The 12,414-nt window shown below is 38.3% G+C and overlaps 1 protein-coding gene across 2 annotated transcripts in view; it reads right to left on the bottom strand.

The window, feature by feature from the left end:
- IFRD1 (interferon related developmental regulator 1) overlaps positions 1–12,414 on the bottom strand; it is a 52,348-nt gene that overhangs the window by 11,871 nt on the left and 28,063 nt on the right. The window contains exons 1-8 of one of the 2 annotated variants that reach the window (XM_070468534.1): positions 12,286–12,376; positions 7,783–7,887; positions 7,556–7,640; positions 6,694–6,818; positions 4,639–4,796; positions 1,664–1,714; positions 1,402–1,580; positions 1,205–1,313 (exon numbers count right to left, since the gene is read on the bottom strand). In XM_070468534.1, the coding sequence (XP_070324635.1) occupies positions 1,205–1,313; positions 1,402–1,580; positions 1,664–1,714; positions 4,639–4,796; positions 6,694–6,818; positions 7,556–7,640; positions 7,783–7,887; positions 12,286–12,376 (903 nt within the window). Of the gene's footprint in view, positions 1–1,204; positions 1,314–1,401; positions 1,581–1,663; positions 1,715–4,638; positions 4,797–6,693; positions 6,819–7,555; positions 7,641–7,782; positions 7,888–12,285; positions 12,377–12,414 lie in introns of those variants that run through there. The other variant, XM_070468532.1, reaches the window with a different exon arrangement.

The following is a 12,414-nucleotide window of genomic DNA, read 5'->3' as shown; positions in this document are numbered from 1 at the left end:
AGCGGCAGGAGGAAACAAACTAGCGATATTTTTTTCCCTTCTCTATACAAATTTAAAAGGAGGTTTCGCTTAAAATACCGTGTTGCCAAAATGACACCTGGTTTCACCAGAAGCTAACTATTCTCAAACCTTGAGCTAACCAATGCATTTTTCTTTTGGAAATGTTTGTCTTAAGCTATGTTAATGTGCTATGCATTTACCCCAGACTGTCTTCAAGTTGGTTCTGCCTAATGGCTCAGAACCTACTTGACAAACCAGTATGTTATACTCAGATATTGTTCCCTTAATCAATGTAAATGAAACTATTTGTATAGTAATCTGTCCTTCTACAAGATTCAAGTCAGTCGTTAATAGCCTATGATGAACCATCTCGTGCCAAGATTATCCCAAAATGCATTTTATGGATGAGGGGCCTGGTGCCATTCTGAGTTTTAAGACATTCCTCTTTCATTAACAGACTGCTAGTGACTATATAACATCCAGCTGAAGACTAGTAGGGGGTCCTCTTTCTGCCCCCTTCTGATGCCTATGTCAGAAGCTTTCTCTATCTCCTTTATACTTTAATAAAACTTTACTACACACACACACAGAAAAAGAATCTGCCTGCAGTGCGGAAGACCCAGATTCCATCCCTGGGTAAGGAAGATCCCCTGGAGAAGGAAATGGCAACCGTTGCCTGGAGAATCCCATGGACAGAGGAGCCTGGCAGACTACATTCCATAGGATTGCAAAGAGTCGAACAGGACTAAACAAATAACACACTTGGCTTAGAAAGTTAAACATGATGGTAACTAAACTCATCTAACTTAATCCCAAACCTACATCGACATCATATTTCATCCATTTTTCTAACATTTATTGTAAGTGCCTGAATTACCTTAATGTGAGTCAGGTCTGAGAAATCCAAGCAGATCCAAAAGATTATACATGACAGCTCTTCATGAGTAATAAGAATGTACTTTTAACTTCAGTTCTATAGGCAGCAATGATTAAGTATAATGAACTACACTCAAATACTGCTCTACCAACCAACCAGTATTGGTTTATGCTTTTATTAAGTATTACATCATCACTGCCAAGAAGCAGGACAACCAATCATTAGGTTCTCAAGCGGGCCATGCTCCTGAGTTATCATCCAATTCTTAATTGTGAAGGTAATGACAGAATAATGGTTCTTGTAACATCTTTACCATCAGATACTTACACTCTCCATTCCTCTGGCCAATTCAAACAGAAGTGCCAAAGATTCACCAGCAGCTATTCTCATGTTTACATCATCAGAAGAAAGGAGACTTGGAAGCTTATGGAAATGCCTGGAGAAGAGCCAGTCATTACTATGTGAACACAACCAATTATATCAACAAATGTTGTTTTTATAAAATAAGAACAAAAAATACATACACCTCAAGCTTTTTCTTCACTTCATTGATTGGGCATATGGTCAGTAATAATGTCCACGCGAGAAGCGAGCTGATATGAAGTGCTGTATTAGGGGTGCTACAGATAACATTAGTGTCTTTCTCTTTGAGATAGGACTTGGTGAAGATATTTTCCAAACACTGCAGAGTTGAATACAGCTCCTAATGCATAAGAGCAGGAAATAAGATTACCATCTTAAATGAGAAATGTGCAAATAACTGGATTCAGAAGGCTCTCCACTTACAGTAATGTCATCTGTGGCAATAAAACAGCAAACACCAAAGCAAGTTGCACACTAAAAAAAGGAAAAAATAAGTTAGACATTAATTTTGCCATTTTCTTATTAATTTTACATATTCCAGCTTTTATAATTCAACGTGAAAAACTTATCAGCTACATGACTATGTTAGGTCCCAAGTATAGTATAAAAAGAAGGAAAAAACAGGGTTAAGAGTTAAGGGAAGTGGGCTTCAGCTAAAACCCAGTAAGGTCTGCTAGTAAACTTAAGAGTTCAACTTTAGCAGTTACTCCATTTCATTTGGGTCTTCCTTCATTCATCTAGCAGATCATTTCAAGCCAACTTCAACTCTTCAGAAGAAAAGCTGAGATAAACCTAGACAGCATATTAAAAAGCAGAGGCATCACTTTGCTGACAAAAGGGCGTATTGTCAAAGCTATGGTTTTTCTAGCAGTCATGTACAGATGTGAGAGTTGGACCATAAAAAGGCTGAGCACTGAAGAATTGATGCCTTCAAACTGTGGTCCTGGAGAAGACTCTTGAGAGTCCCCTGGACTGCAAGGAGATCAAATCAGTCAATCCTAAAGGAAATCAACCCTGAATATTCACTGGAAGGACTGATGCTGAAGTTGAAGCTCCAATACTTTGGCCACCTGATGCAAAGAGCCGACTCATTGGAAAAGGCCCTGATACTAAGAAAGACTGAAGGCAAAAGAACAGGGCGGTAGAGGATGAGATGGTTAGATAACATCACTGACTCAATGGACATCGATCTGAGCAAACTGGGAGGTAGTGAAGGGAAACCTGGCGTGCTGCAGTCCATGGGGTCACAAAGAGCTGGAAACAACTGAGCAAGTGAACAAGACATCCAAGATTACCAAGGAAAAACCTACCTAATAAAACAGATTCAGTGTATTTATACATAATCTACTTCCAACATTATAGGAGCCATTAAGTCTCAGAACACTTGTGCTAATTATATAAAAGCAGAATTTGAAATTTATAAGGTTTTATTACTCTTCATTTCCCTTTTCTCCATACGTTATCACTAAAATGCCCTCATGTTGTTCCAAGTACCACTAAGGTGTAAGTCTTTAAAGGCATCATTCACACGCCCCCAATTTTAGCGAGTTCTGCTCCAGTACTATGAGGACACCTGTAATATTAATCAGTTTGCTGCCACTATTTTATTCTCATTAGGTTATCGTAAAAATTAGACACTGTTAAAATTCCAAAGTAGCTGAAGCATTATTCTCAGTAAAAGAAGATTTCAGTATGTAATCCTCTCCTACGTAAGCAGCAGAAGCCAGAACACATCTCCTAAGAGAAACAGCAGATTAAAAAGTAGGACTGCCTTCATTTAATAAAGATTCCTTCTACTAATATGCAGAAGAATGCCAGAATTTTGCTTTTTTAATAACTCACAGAAAGAGTGAGAAGGATGAAGAAAGTGCCTTGGACAACCACAACTCACGTGCAACCAAAACAAAGTGATCACCCCAAATACCATCAACAGTGTTTTCTGTCAAAACATTTCAAATACCCCTCATACTCCCGAGCAATTTTAAAGCTGCAAGAAACTAGCCAAAAAGGAAAAACAGAAAGGTAAAGAGATTACTAACTACTGGGGAGCAGAGATTCCTATAAAGTTACCAAACTCCTACTCCTTTTCCGATAGATTCCTCCCAGCACCTATACAGTTGGTAAACCAAGGAACTCTCAGCAGAAGTGACCTGCCTCTGTCCTCCAGCCTTCCTCATCTCACTACCACAGCTGCCATTTGAAAAGAACCTAGAGGCAGGGCAGAGTTGCAAGACGGATATGCCAAGGGGCCTTGCTGGCCTGACTGGGCACTGATATGTACAAGAATAAGCTTTCACTAAGCCATTAAGACTTCAGGGTTTACCTGATAGAAAGAGTCACGTCATTTACCTTGTGTGCATGCTAGGTTGCTTCAGTTGTGTCTGACTCTTTGCAATGCTGTGGGGTGTAGCCCACCAGGCTCCTCTGTCCATGGGAGTCTCTAGGCAAGGATACCGGAGTGGGCTGCCATGCCCTCCTCCAGGGGATCTTCCCAACCCAGGGAAGAACCCAAGTCTCCTGCGGCTCCTGGACTACAGGTACATTCTTTACCACTGAGCCACTGGGAGAGCCCATCATTTACCTTAAGTAACACTAAAGAGGAGGCCAATAATTAGTATTAAAGTTTTAAACAAACTGGCTCTCTTGCTAGAAAAACAGCTTAAGATTCAAATTCACTAACAATAAATTCTTATGATCTATTAAGGCTCTTAAGATTCTTAACATCCATTAAGATTAAAATCCACTTCCTAAATCCACTAAGACTGCCTTATGTTTCTGTGATAAAGCAAAAGATGTTTTGTGTGATCATTTAAATCACTTATTTAGCCTAACAGAAACCAACAACCAACTCCTCCACCAAAATTCACAATCTTACGTATATAAGTGGTAAATATCAATTAGAAAATGAAAGCTTTTCCAAACCCCCCAAATCAGATGAATAATTCAAAAGTCAGAGTTCCCTACATCAACCAAATCCACCCATGTAACTACAGCACTCAGCTCTTTCATAAGGACTTCTAGGTCAGAATTAAAACAACACCACCACTCCATTACATTTCTTAGAATTAAAAAAATAACTACACAATAAACATTGTCTAGACCACTTGTTTAAGCTCCAATAAAAAGTGGGTAATCCTAAATCAACATTGCACTGTACTTCCTATAAGCACATGATCTTCAATTTCAAAATGTAGAAATCTGCTCTATAAGGGATGTTCTATTGAGCATCAGAAAATTTAAGAAAAGAATTGTCATATTGAATCTGCTCACTAAAAAACAAATGAGAATAAAATGATAATAAAAACCTTCTATATTTTTGAAGATGCTATTTTCCTAGATCATCACAAGGTCTGAGTATCATGCCTAGATAGAGCTATAATTAAAAATTCTACACTTACAGTTTGCCTGGCCTGGATACTAGCTGTTCCATCACAAATTATTTTCTTCAGGATTGGTCCAAGAGTCTTTAAAACCTCTTCACTTTCAATTCCAGGGCCCAACTGAATACAAAGAACAGACGCTAATGCTGCAGCTGCACGCTGCTCATCACCTTTACCTATAAAAGAAGTCACCAGCAATTATGACAAATCATTTTCAGTAGACTTCTTAAGGCAGCAATTTCCCAAATTTGTTCTATTTCAAAATAGCATCTACCAATTATGAAACCCAAAGTATGCTCAATGCTTTGGCATGACCTATAAATCTAGTGAGGTTAAAGATCTCAAACTCTGGAAGCAGGCCACACTCGAATCCTAGATCTATCACATACTGCCAAATGACCTTCAACCAATTACTCTTATTCTCAAAACAGGTGCTCGTCTGTAAAATGGAAATTAACACCTATTTTAAAGAAGAGTACTGTAACAGGTCAGCAAAATAATGCATTTCAAGCTAATCTGACTTTCTAAATCCTTCATGAACTCACAGAATAGTGCACAAACAGCTCTTGAAATAACTTGTCAAGCATTTCAGATGTACACAGCCCATGAGGTAAACTAAACCTTCAGGGCTCTCCTCCACCAATATTGTTTAAAATAAGCAAGGGGTTAAAAACAGGTATTCTCAGGAATTCCCTGGTGGTACAGTGGCCAGGACTCCACATTCTCACTGTAGAGGGCTTTTTTCATTCAATCTTTCGTTAGGGAACTAAAGTCCTGTAAGCTACATGGCACAGCCAACTATAAATAACAGAGCCTTTAAAACTATACAAATACATTAATGTAAGTGAGTGAGTGAGTGAAGCCACTCAGTTGTGTCTGACTCTTTGCACCCCAATGGAGTGTACCTACCAGGCTCCTCCATCCACAGGATTTCCTAGCAAGAACACTGGAGGGGGTTGCCATTCCCTTCTCCAGGGGATCTTCCTGACCCAGGGATCAAACCTGGGTCTCCTGCACAGCAGGCAGATTCTTTATGGTCTGAGCCCCCAGGGAAACATGTTAATATACAGGTAAGTGTAAACTAACTCTCCTGAGAACTGTATACATCAAGGGTCTGCACAAATTTTGAATTTAAGTTATTATCTGATAAATTAAATGTCTATGCAGGTTGTAACGAAATTTTAAAAGGTCTAATCCAACTACCTTATAGGATACAGTTTCAATGTAAATACTTTTGACACAGCCATTGTAGCATCTCAAAGAAGTTGGCTCTGCTATCAACTATAGCAATAACAAGTTATATAACTTTAGACCAGTCTCGCATTTCCTAGGCCTTTCATTTCTCTGCACAGTGAGAGGTGGATTAGACCAAAGGTTTCCAAACACCCATTCTTGACAAAGCTTTCACCTGAGGGAAAATGAGAATAAAGACAAATGTTCTTACTTGGCAAAATAATTAAGCTGGTATCCCCAAACCTTTTGAATTCTGGCATTTTCTAAAATTGAAAGTCTTTGATAATACTAGACTTAATCCTTAAGGTCTCTCTTTATTCTTAAAAGTTCTTTAATCATAGAAGATCCTAATATGAATTCTAGAATCTCTATGACAAAGTTCAAGAATTCAAATATTCCAAGGGGTATTCTGAAATGTCATTGAAAGTATGATCAATGTTTTAAATAAGAAAATGAGGTAGATAATTATGATACTGTTTTAATTTTAGAAAAATGAAGTAGGACGGCTTTTTAAGTAATACTTTTTGTTGACATCTGACACAAGTTTTCAAGCCTTTGTCATGTACAAGAGAATGGCAAACACCTCTTTTAATACAACTGAAGTTGACAATCCACCCCAGTCTTTCCTAGTTTCAAATGCTTACTACGTTTTTACATTTTGAAATTACAGTTTCAAAAGCTAACAAGTTTCATTTTGTTAACAAGACTGATATATTCCCTGTCAAGTACAAGGTTACAAGAGTGAGCCAGACTTTTAGTGCTATTAACAAATGTTACTGCACAGAAGGTAGCAAATTCCTTTTAGGTTCTGTAACTGTGGCTCTAAAGTAAGGACATTACCTTTTTTCAGGCAGCGCTCAATGCTATCAGTTAAAGTCATTCTTCTTTCCAGAATAAATTCATAAAGCATCTTTGAAGCCAATGCATTTTTAATACCTTCAAGGGCTGCCTGCCTTGTTTTCGCACTATTTAAAACAAAATATAAGAGAAAGAAGATACAGCTGGAGTGTACCATCAGTCAATGATACTTGTAAAAGCCTAGTTTCCTCTCAATTTTTTCTATTTATAGATTTTTTAACATATAATTTTCATGTTCACACCACTTTTCAAATAATAATTTCATTTTCATCTACAACTCACCCTACTACGTATCATAGCATTTTTCTGCTTATTCATTTAATAACCACAACATTAAATGGCCACATAGTATTTCATAGTTTCAGTGTATAAGGCATGTTCTTCTACATTACATATTCAAGTAAACACGTATTTCTTTTTTTTTTTTAACAGAACAAAAGTCCAGAGTTCTTGTTTGCATCTTCTGGGGTTTTAAATTCCATTTGTTTTAATTTGGTTCTAGAGTTACTGTTAAGTAAGAAAACAATTTGGCTTTAGTATTTTTCAATAGCTATCCTTCCTAGTTGAAGATTAACTTTTAATTCAACAAATACACTTCAATTATCAAACACAAATATGTGCTCTTATTCTAGAACAACAACTAATCTGAGTCTATTAATCTAAATTCTAGTGGCATGTTCCTATCTACATTAAAAGTCCAAAGGCGCAAAAAACTAAAATATCCAAAGTAAACAAATTAAGCTTTAGGAAAACATAATGCTCAAAGAAATAACTGCACATATTTTATATAAAAGTCAGCTGATCAAAATCAACCAGAATGAAAAGAGCTTCCAGTAATTCCCACCTCTTATCCAGGGTCAGGTCAATGAATCCCTTCAACTTATACTCTAAGTCTTCTTGAGTTCCTTCCTCATCAAGGACTTCTGGCCCTACGGAATAATAAAACCAACCACTATGATTTAAACAGAAAAAAGCAGATAGGGAAAAGTAATAGAATACTTAGCTACAAGTAATTCCTTGACCTTAACATCCTTTTATCTAATGTCGAAAATCTAGACTGAAAACTCATACCATCCTCAGCAAAACTGGAAGGATCGCTGTAACCACTGCAGTGGCTCATTGTTTCAATCGATGCATCCTCATCACTAAAAGGTTGAACATTTCGATGCTGGCCACCTAGTAGGTAAAAGAGGGTGGAGGTAAATGATTTTGTTGTCATGTATGCAAACACTTAACTTGGGACTTTTAAAACTTACTTAAAGCCAGTAATAAAAACCCAAACTTACTTAAGAGATAATTTTTTTTAACAAAAGAACTCACTTAAATATTCCTAATATAAGTCAATTCACCTACTATGTATTTCAGAGCAAAAGCTATTTACAATATATATCAACTGCAGAAATATATCAATCATCTAGTATGTGACCATTTTTGGTCAAACAAAACCAGTATTATGGATAAAAAAACTACTTCCCAATTACTTCAAATCATTAAGACAATAAAAATAGATCAACATAAAAACAAGAAAAATGCATTTTCCAATGAGAATAACATTAACTGGTGAATAGGTTAGTTTTTAGGTTACACATGTCTTATACAAAGGGAAATTTGAGGAGTTGTGGGATGGTAGTTTTAAGTAAGACAATTTGAATTGAGAGGATCAAAAACGTTTAAGATAGAAGTTTTAGATGCTGATAAGTGGATCCAACATGGCACAGAAAATGACGACAGCAACTGGATGAAGTGACTGATCACAAAAGAACTAGTGTTGGTAAGATGTGTAAGAAAATACAAAGAGCTCTGATGGACTTTCTACATGATACCAGTGCAGTGAACTGCAGGATTTTTGTTCCCAAGTCATGGAAGACAGAAGAGCTGAGAAGTCTGGCGAAGGAGCATGCATACAAATCACTTAAGAGGCAGGACTATGAAATGGTCCTCAAGCACTGCACAGAGGCCCTGCTTCCTCTTACCAGCACTCTACGGTGGACTTCACAGGGCCAAGTCCACTGGAGAAAGCATCTACTCAGAGTCCTCTTAACAGAGTTGTCTCATGTTTGCAAGTAAAGAATTATAGGCAAGATGCAAGCTGATAAAGATTGCAAGCATGGTGTGCTTAAAATTGGGAATCTGCTTTGAAGACCTTGAGCAATGCTCAAGACTTGACTTTTTTTCACATGCCAATTTCAGAAATGACTACAGTATTTTAAAAACCTACTTCACTGTAGTGACTAGTGACTAAGCTGGATGATGACTTTCCTACTGTGATGGCTGTACACGTTTACATTTGTTCCTAGTCAAGTGTTAACATTCCTGTCACTCCCTTGGGAAGACAGACAGAGCTCTTTCAGTTTGTCTGAGGATTTTTGGTCAACTAAGAGTTGAATTTTAAGACTTTAAAAAGATGTTCTGGTATTTTATATAGCATAAAAAGCCTGTTAGACAAATCACGTTCAAAAGAAAGGTTCTAATATACACAAAAGTTTTAAAATATCAGTGCTATTATTAAAAAATTAAAATCTTTTTTTAAACTAGAATCTTCCTCTCAATTTCATTAATCTAAGGAATAAATCTATACTCCTAGTCACTGTCACTTCTAATTATTTTTGTGGGAACTTCTTATTAATAGAAAGATTATTCAGTCATCAATTACAATGAGCACTAAGTTAAAAGAAGTCCCCAATTCCGCTCCAAAAGTGACCATGAGTCACCTGATTTAACTCTGAGTTCCAATCAAAGATTGCACTAGACATCTCTTAGGTCCCTATGTTCAAGAAATCTGTATCATTTAATAAATCTTAAGAAAGGCTTCTCAAAAATTCTCTGTGTATAATTAAGCCTGTTGCTGTCTTTTTTTATAGCTTTAAAAAATCAAAACAGAGATGAGGCTTTAGCAGATTTTTAAATCAACAGAGGAAGCAAGTGGCCTTCAAATCTGCTTGCTATCCAAAAGAGAATAAAGTGTGCCAATCAAAGTAGTGAAGTATAAAGAATAAGCAATGAAGCCAAGACACCAAAACTTCCTAATCATAGTGCTTAGGAAAGAATAAACAAACAAACAAAGACCTATGACATCATATTCTATTTTTGGATCTGTCTTCATTTGTTTTCATGATCTGAAGTCATGGCAATAGTTGAGTCATCAGCTTAATTTTTACTAATATTTATTCACAAATCATCTTTTATTTTTCACATTCAGCCTATTTTTAAACTGTCAAAAAGAGTGTCGTATCCAGGTGTTACTCAGCTCCCTTCTATAAGTTTCAATGATTTCCCAAAGCTCAAAGGGAAAGAGATCATTTGAAAAAACAAAAAAAATTGAGGGGAAAAAACTCTGTATGAGTGTCTAATATCTAGGTCACACTCACCCACCTTGTGATCCTAAGTACCATTAATGAGGTGGCCCTTTAGACACATTAAGTCCTTATTTCTTAAAGGGCTTACTTACTAACAAGGCTTTGTTCTTTCCTAAAAATGCTCTCTTCAAAATAAGTTCTATGAAAAACACACACACACTTGAACAACAGGTCAATTTTATTAGCTTCCTGGACCCCCTCCACTAAGTTTATTTAGAAGTATTTAAATGGGAAACCCAAAATGATAGAAGTTGGTTATTTCTTGGTTGTACATGTGAAGATTTCATATGAATCCTATTTCTTCTATAGATGTCATTTAAAAATATCAGTAAGGTAAGAGACTTTTAAGTACAAGTTTGTGAAAACTTTCCATCTCTTCTACTCAACTATTATTTATTTGAGTAAGTAATATTCAGGTGGAACCAATTTAACCTTTTCAAAAAGTAAATCTCACCCCCAAGCCCCAATCAGAGGCAAGCACAGCTAACAAGTTCTAGTGTAAACATCCAAAGATAGTCAAAGCATGTATAGTTTTATAAACTATCAAAGAATTGTTTTCCTGCTGCTGAAAAGTCACAAATGAGAACCTCGAAGTAAAATTTGCAAGGCAACCCCCCACTGCCTCCTGAGATTATTCTCTAAGTACCAGGAAGGAAGGAGGCTGGACAGGAAGCTTCAGAGGGGAATAAATGTTCCTTAGCCAATCAAGGAGGCCATTACCATTTTCAACATGACTTTAGCTTGCTCCATCTGTTTGTTTCAACAAAAGGTAAACTTGAAGAATTAAAATTAATAAGGACCTTCTGGACAGAATTTAAATGTTTACTTCTGACGAGAAGACGAAGCAGAAAGATAAAGAGGTATCAATTCACACAGAGCAACTAGATGTATTTTATATTTTGATCAAGAATGAACTTCATGAACACCGAAAGCAAGCATTCAATCAAAATAAAGATATTAAAAGGGGGGAACTGCATCTATAATAATTCATTTCTACTGTCAATTATTAAATAATACATGATCACAAGTTTTCGTCTTGCTTTTTAAATATCAGTTTCCAATTCTTTAAAAAAAAAAAAACTGGCCTATTTGCTAAAGAACAAAGGCTTATCAATCTGAGGGTTAAAGTGGCAACTGTGTTCACAAATATATATGGCTAATAGATTCGATGTGATAACATCTGAGGTTATTTTAATACTTAATTTCAAAGTTTCAATAAAGCAATCATTAAGTGAGATGCTTTACCAGGTTTAACACTAGCTTTCAGTATGGTGTGTCTCGTTGGAGTTTCTGCTTGAGGTCATTTTTTCTTAGTCGTATAGTTAGGACTAAAAAATCATTAATTCAGTTAAGCACCTAGCCATCCAGGAAAAGTTTCAACTCTGCAAAGAGGAATCAAAAAAAAACACCTAAACTTTTGGCCAACTGCAATCTGAGCTCCTCACCACTCCCGCCTATTCCGGGCTCCCAGCGGAGAACCTACAAAATATAGCACAAAGGAGAACGCAGTTTCTGCCTCCGGGAGTAGGAGCTGGCTTCGACGGGTCGCACCAGAGCTGGAGACTCGGGATTTGTGCGGGTGCCAAATAAAGGTAGGAGCAGAGTCTACGCTGGGACAGTGGACCCCAGCCTCTGGCGGCTCGGCCGGGCCAGGTGCACACGCGGGATGCGCAGGAAGGCAGCCGAATGGGATGCCACATGGGCTCCTCTGCGTCACCCCGGCCCCACGGCGCAAGGCCCAGGCCGCGTGACGCAAGAGCCGGTCCAAACCCGCCGGACATTTGGCATTCCCGAGAACTCCATGTTGGAGCCGAGTGGTCAAAGACGACCAGTGACAGCATGGACAGAACTCCGAACTCGGCACCACCCTCTGTCAAGAAGAGCTCTATAGAGCCAGTACCAGTCTCTGAAAACACTTCCTCTCCCGCACAGCTCCCAGTCACCCCCAACCCCAACCCATTCTCAGACGCAAGAACCCATCTGCCCCTCTGCCTGCCCCGCGGCCGGTGCCCAAGAGTTCGGTTCGCACGCCAGATCCAAATCGCGCGAGGTTCGGCCCCCAAGGCATGCTGGGAAGCGTAGTCCGCCGGCCACGCCAAGCGCCCCGCCAACGCATACATCTAGAGGAATAGAACTACAACTCCCAGGGTGCCCAAGGCTAAGCGACTCGCCAACCCGGCCGGTATCTGGAATGCCGGCGACTGGGATACTTTCTTACCTGCTGTCGCCGCCGTCGCTGCAGCTGCCCCTGAGCCGCCGCCACCACTGCCACCGCGGTGGGCAGTGTTCCGCTTCTTATTCTTCGGCATCGTGGGACGCCCGGTGCCGCCTAAACTCTAGCTTAGCG

This window comes from Odocoileus virginianus, chromosome 1, assembly GCF_023699985.2.
Source record: "Odocoileus virginianus isolate 20LAN1187 ecotype Illinois chromosome 1, Ovbor_1.2, whole genome shotgun sequence".
In the NCBI taxonomy this organism is placed as follows: domain Eukaryota; kingdom Metazoa; phylum Chordata; class Mammalia; order Artiodactyla; family Cervidae; genus Odocoileus; species Odocoileus virginianus.
Note: the sequence above shows the minus strand (reverse complement) of the source record. Positions and strands in the feature narration are given on the sequence as shown.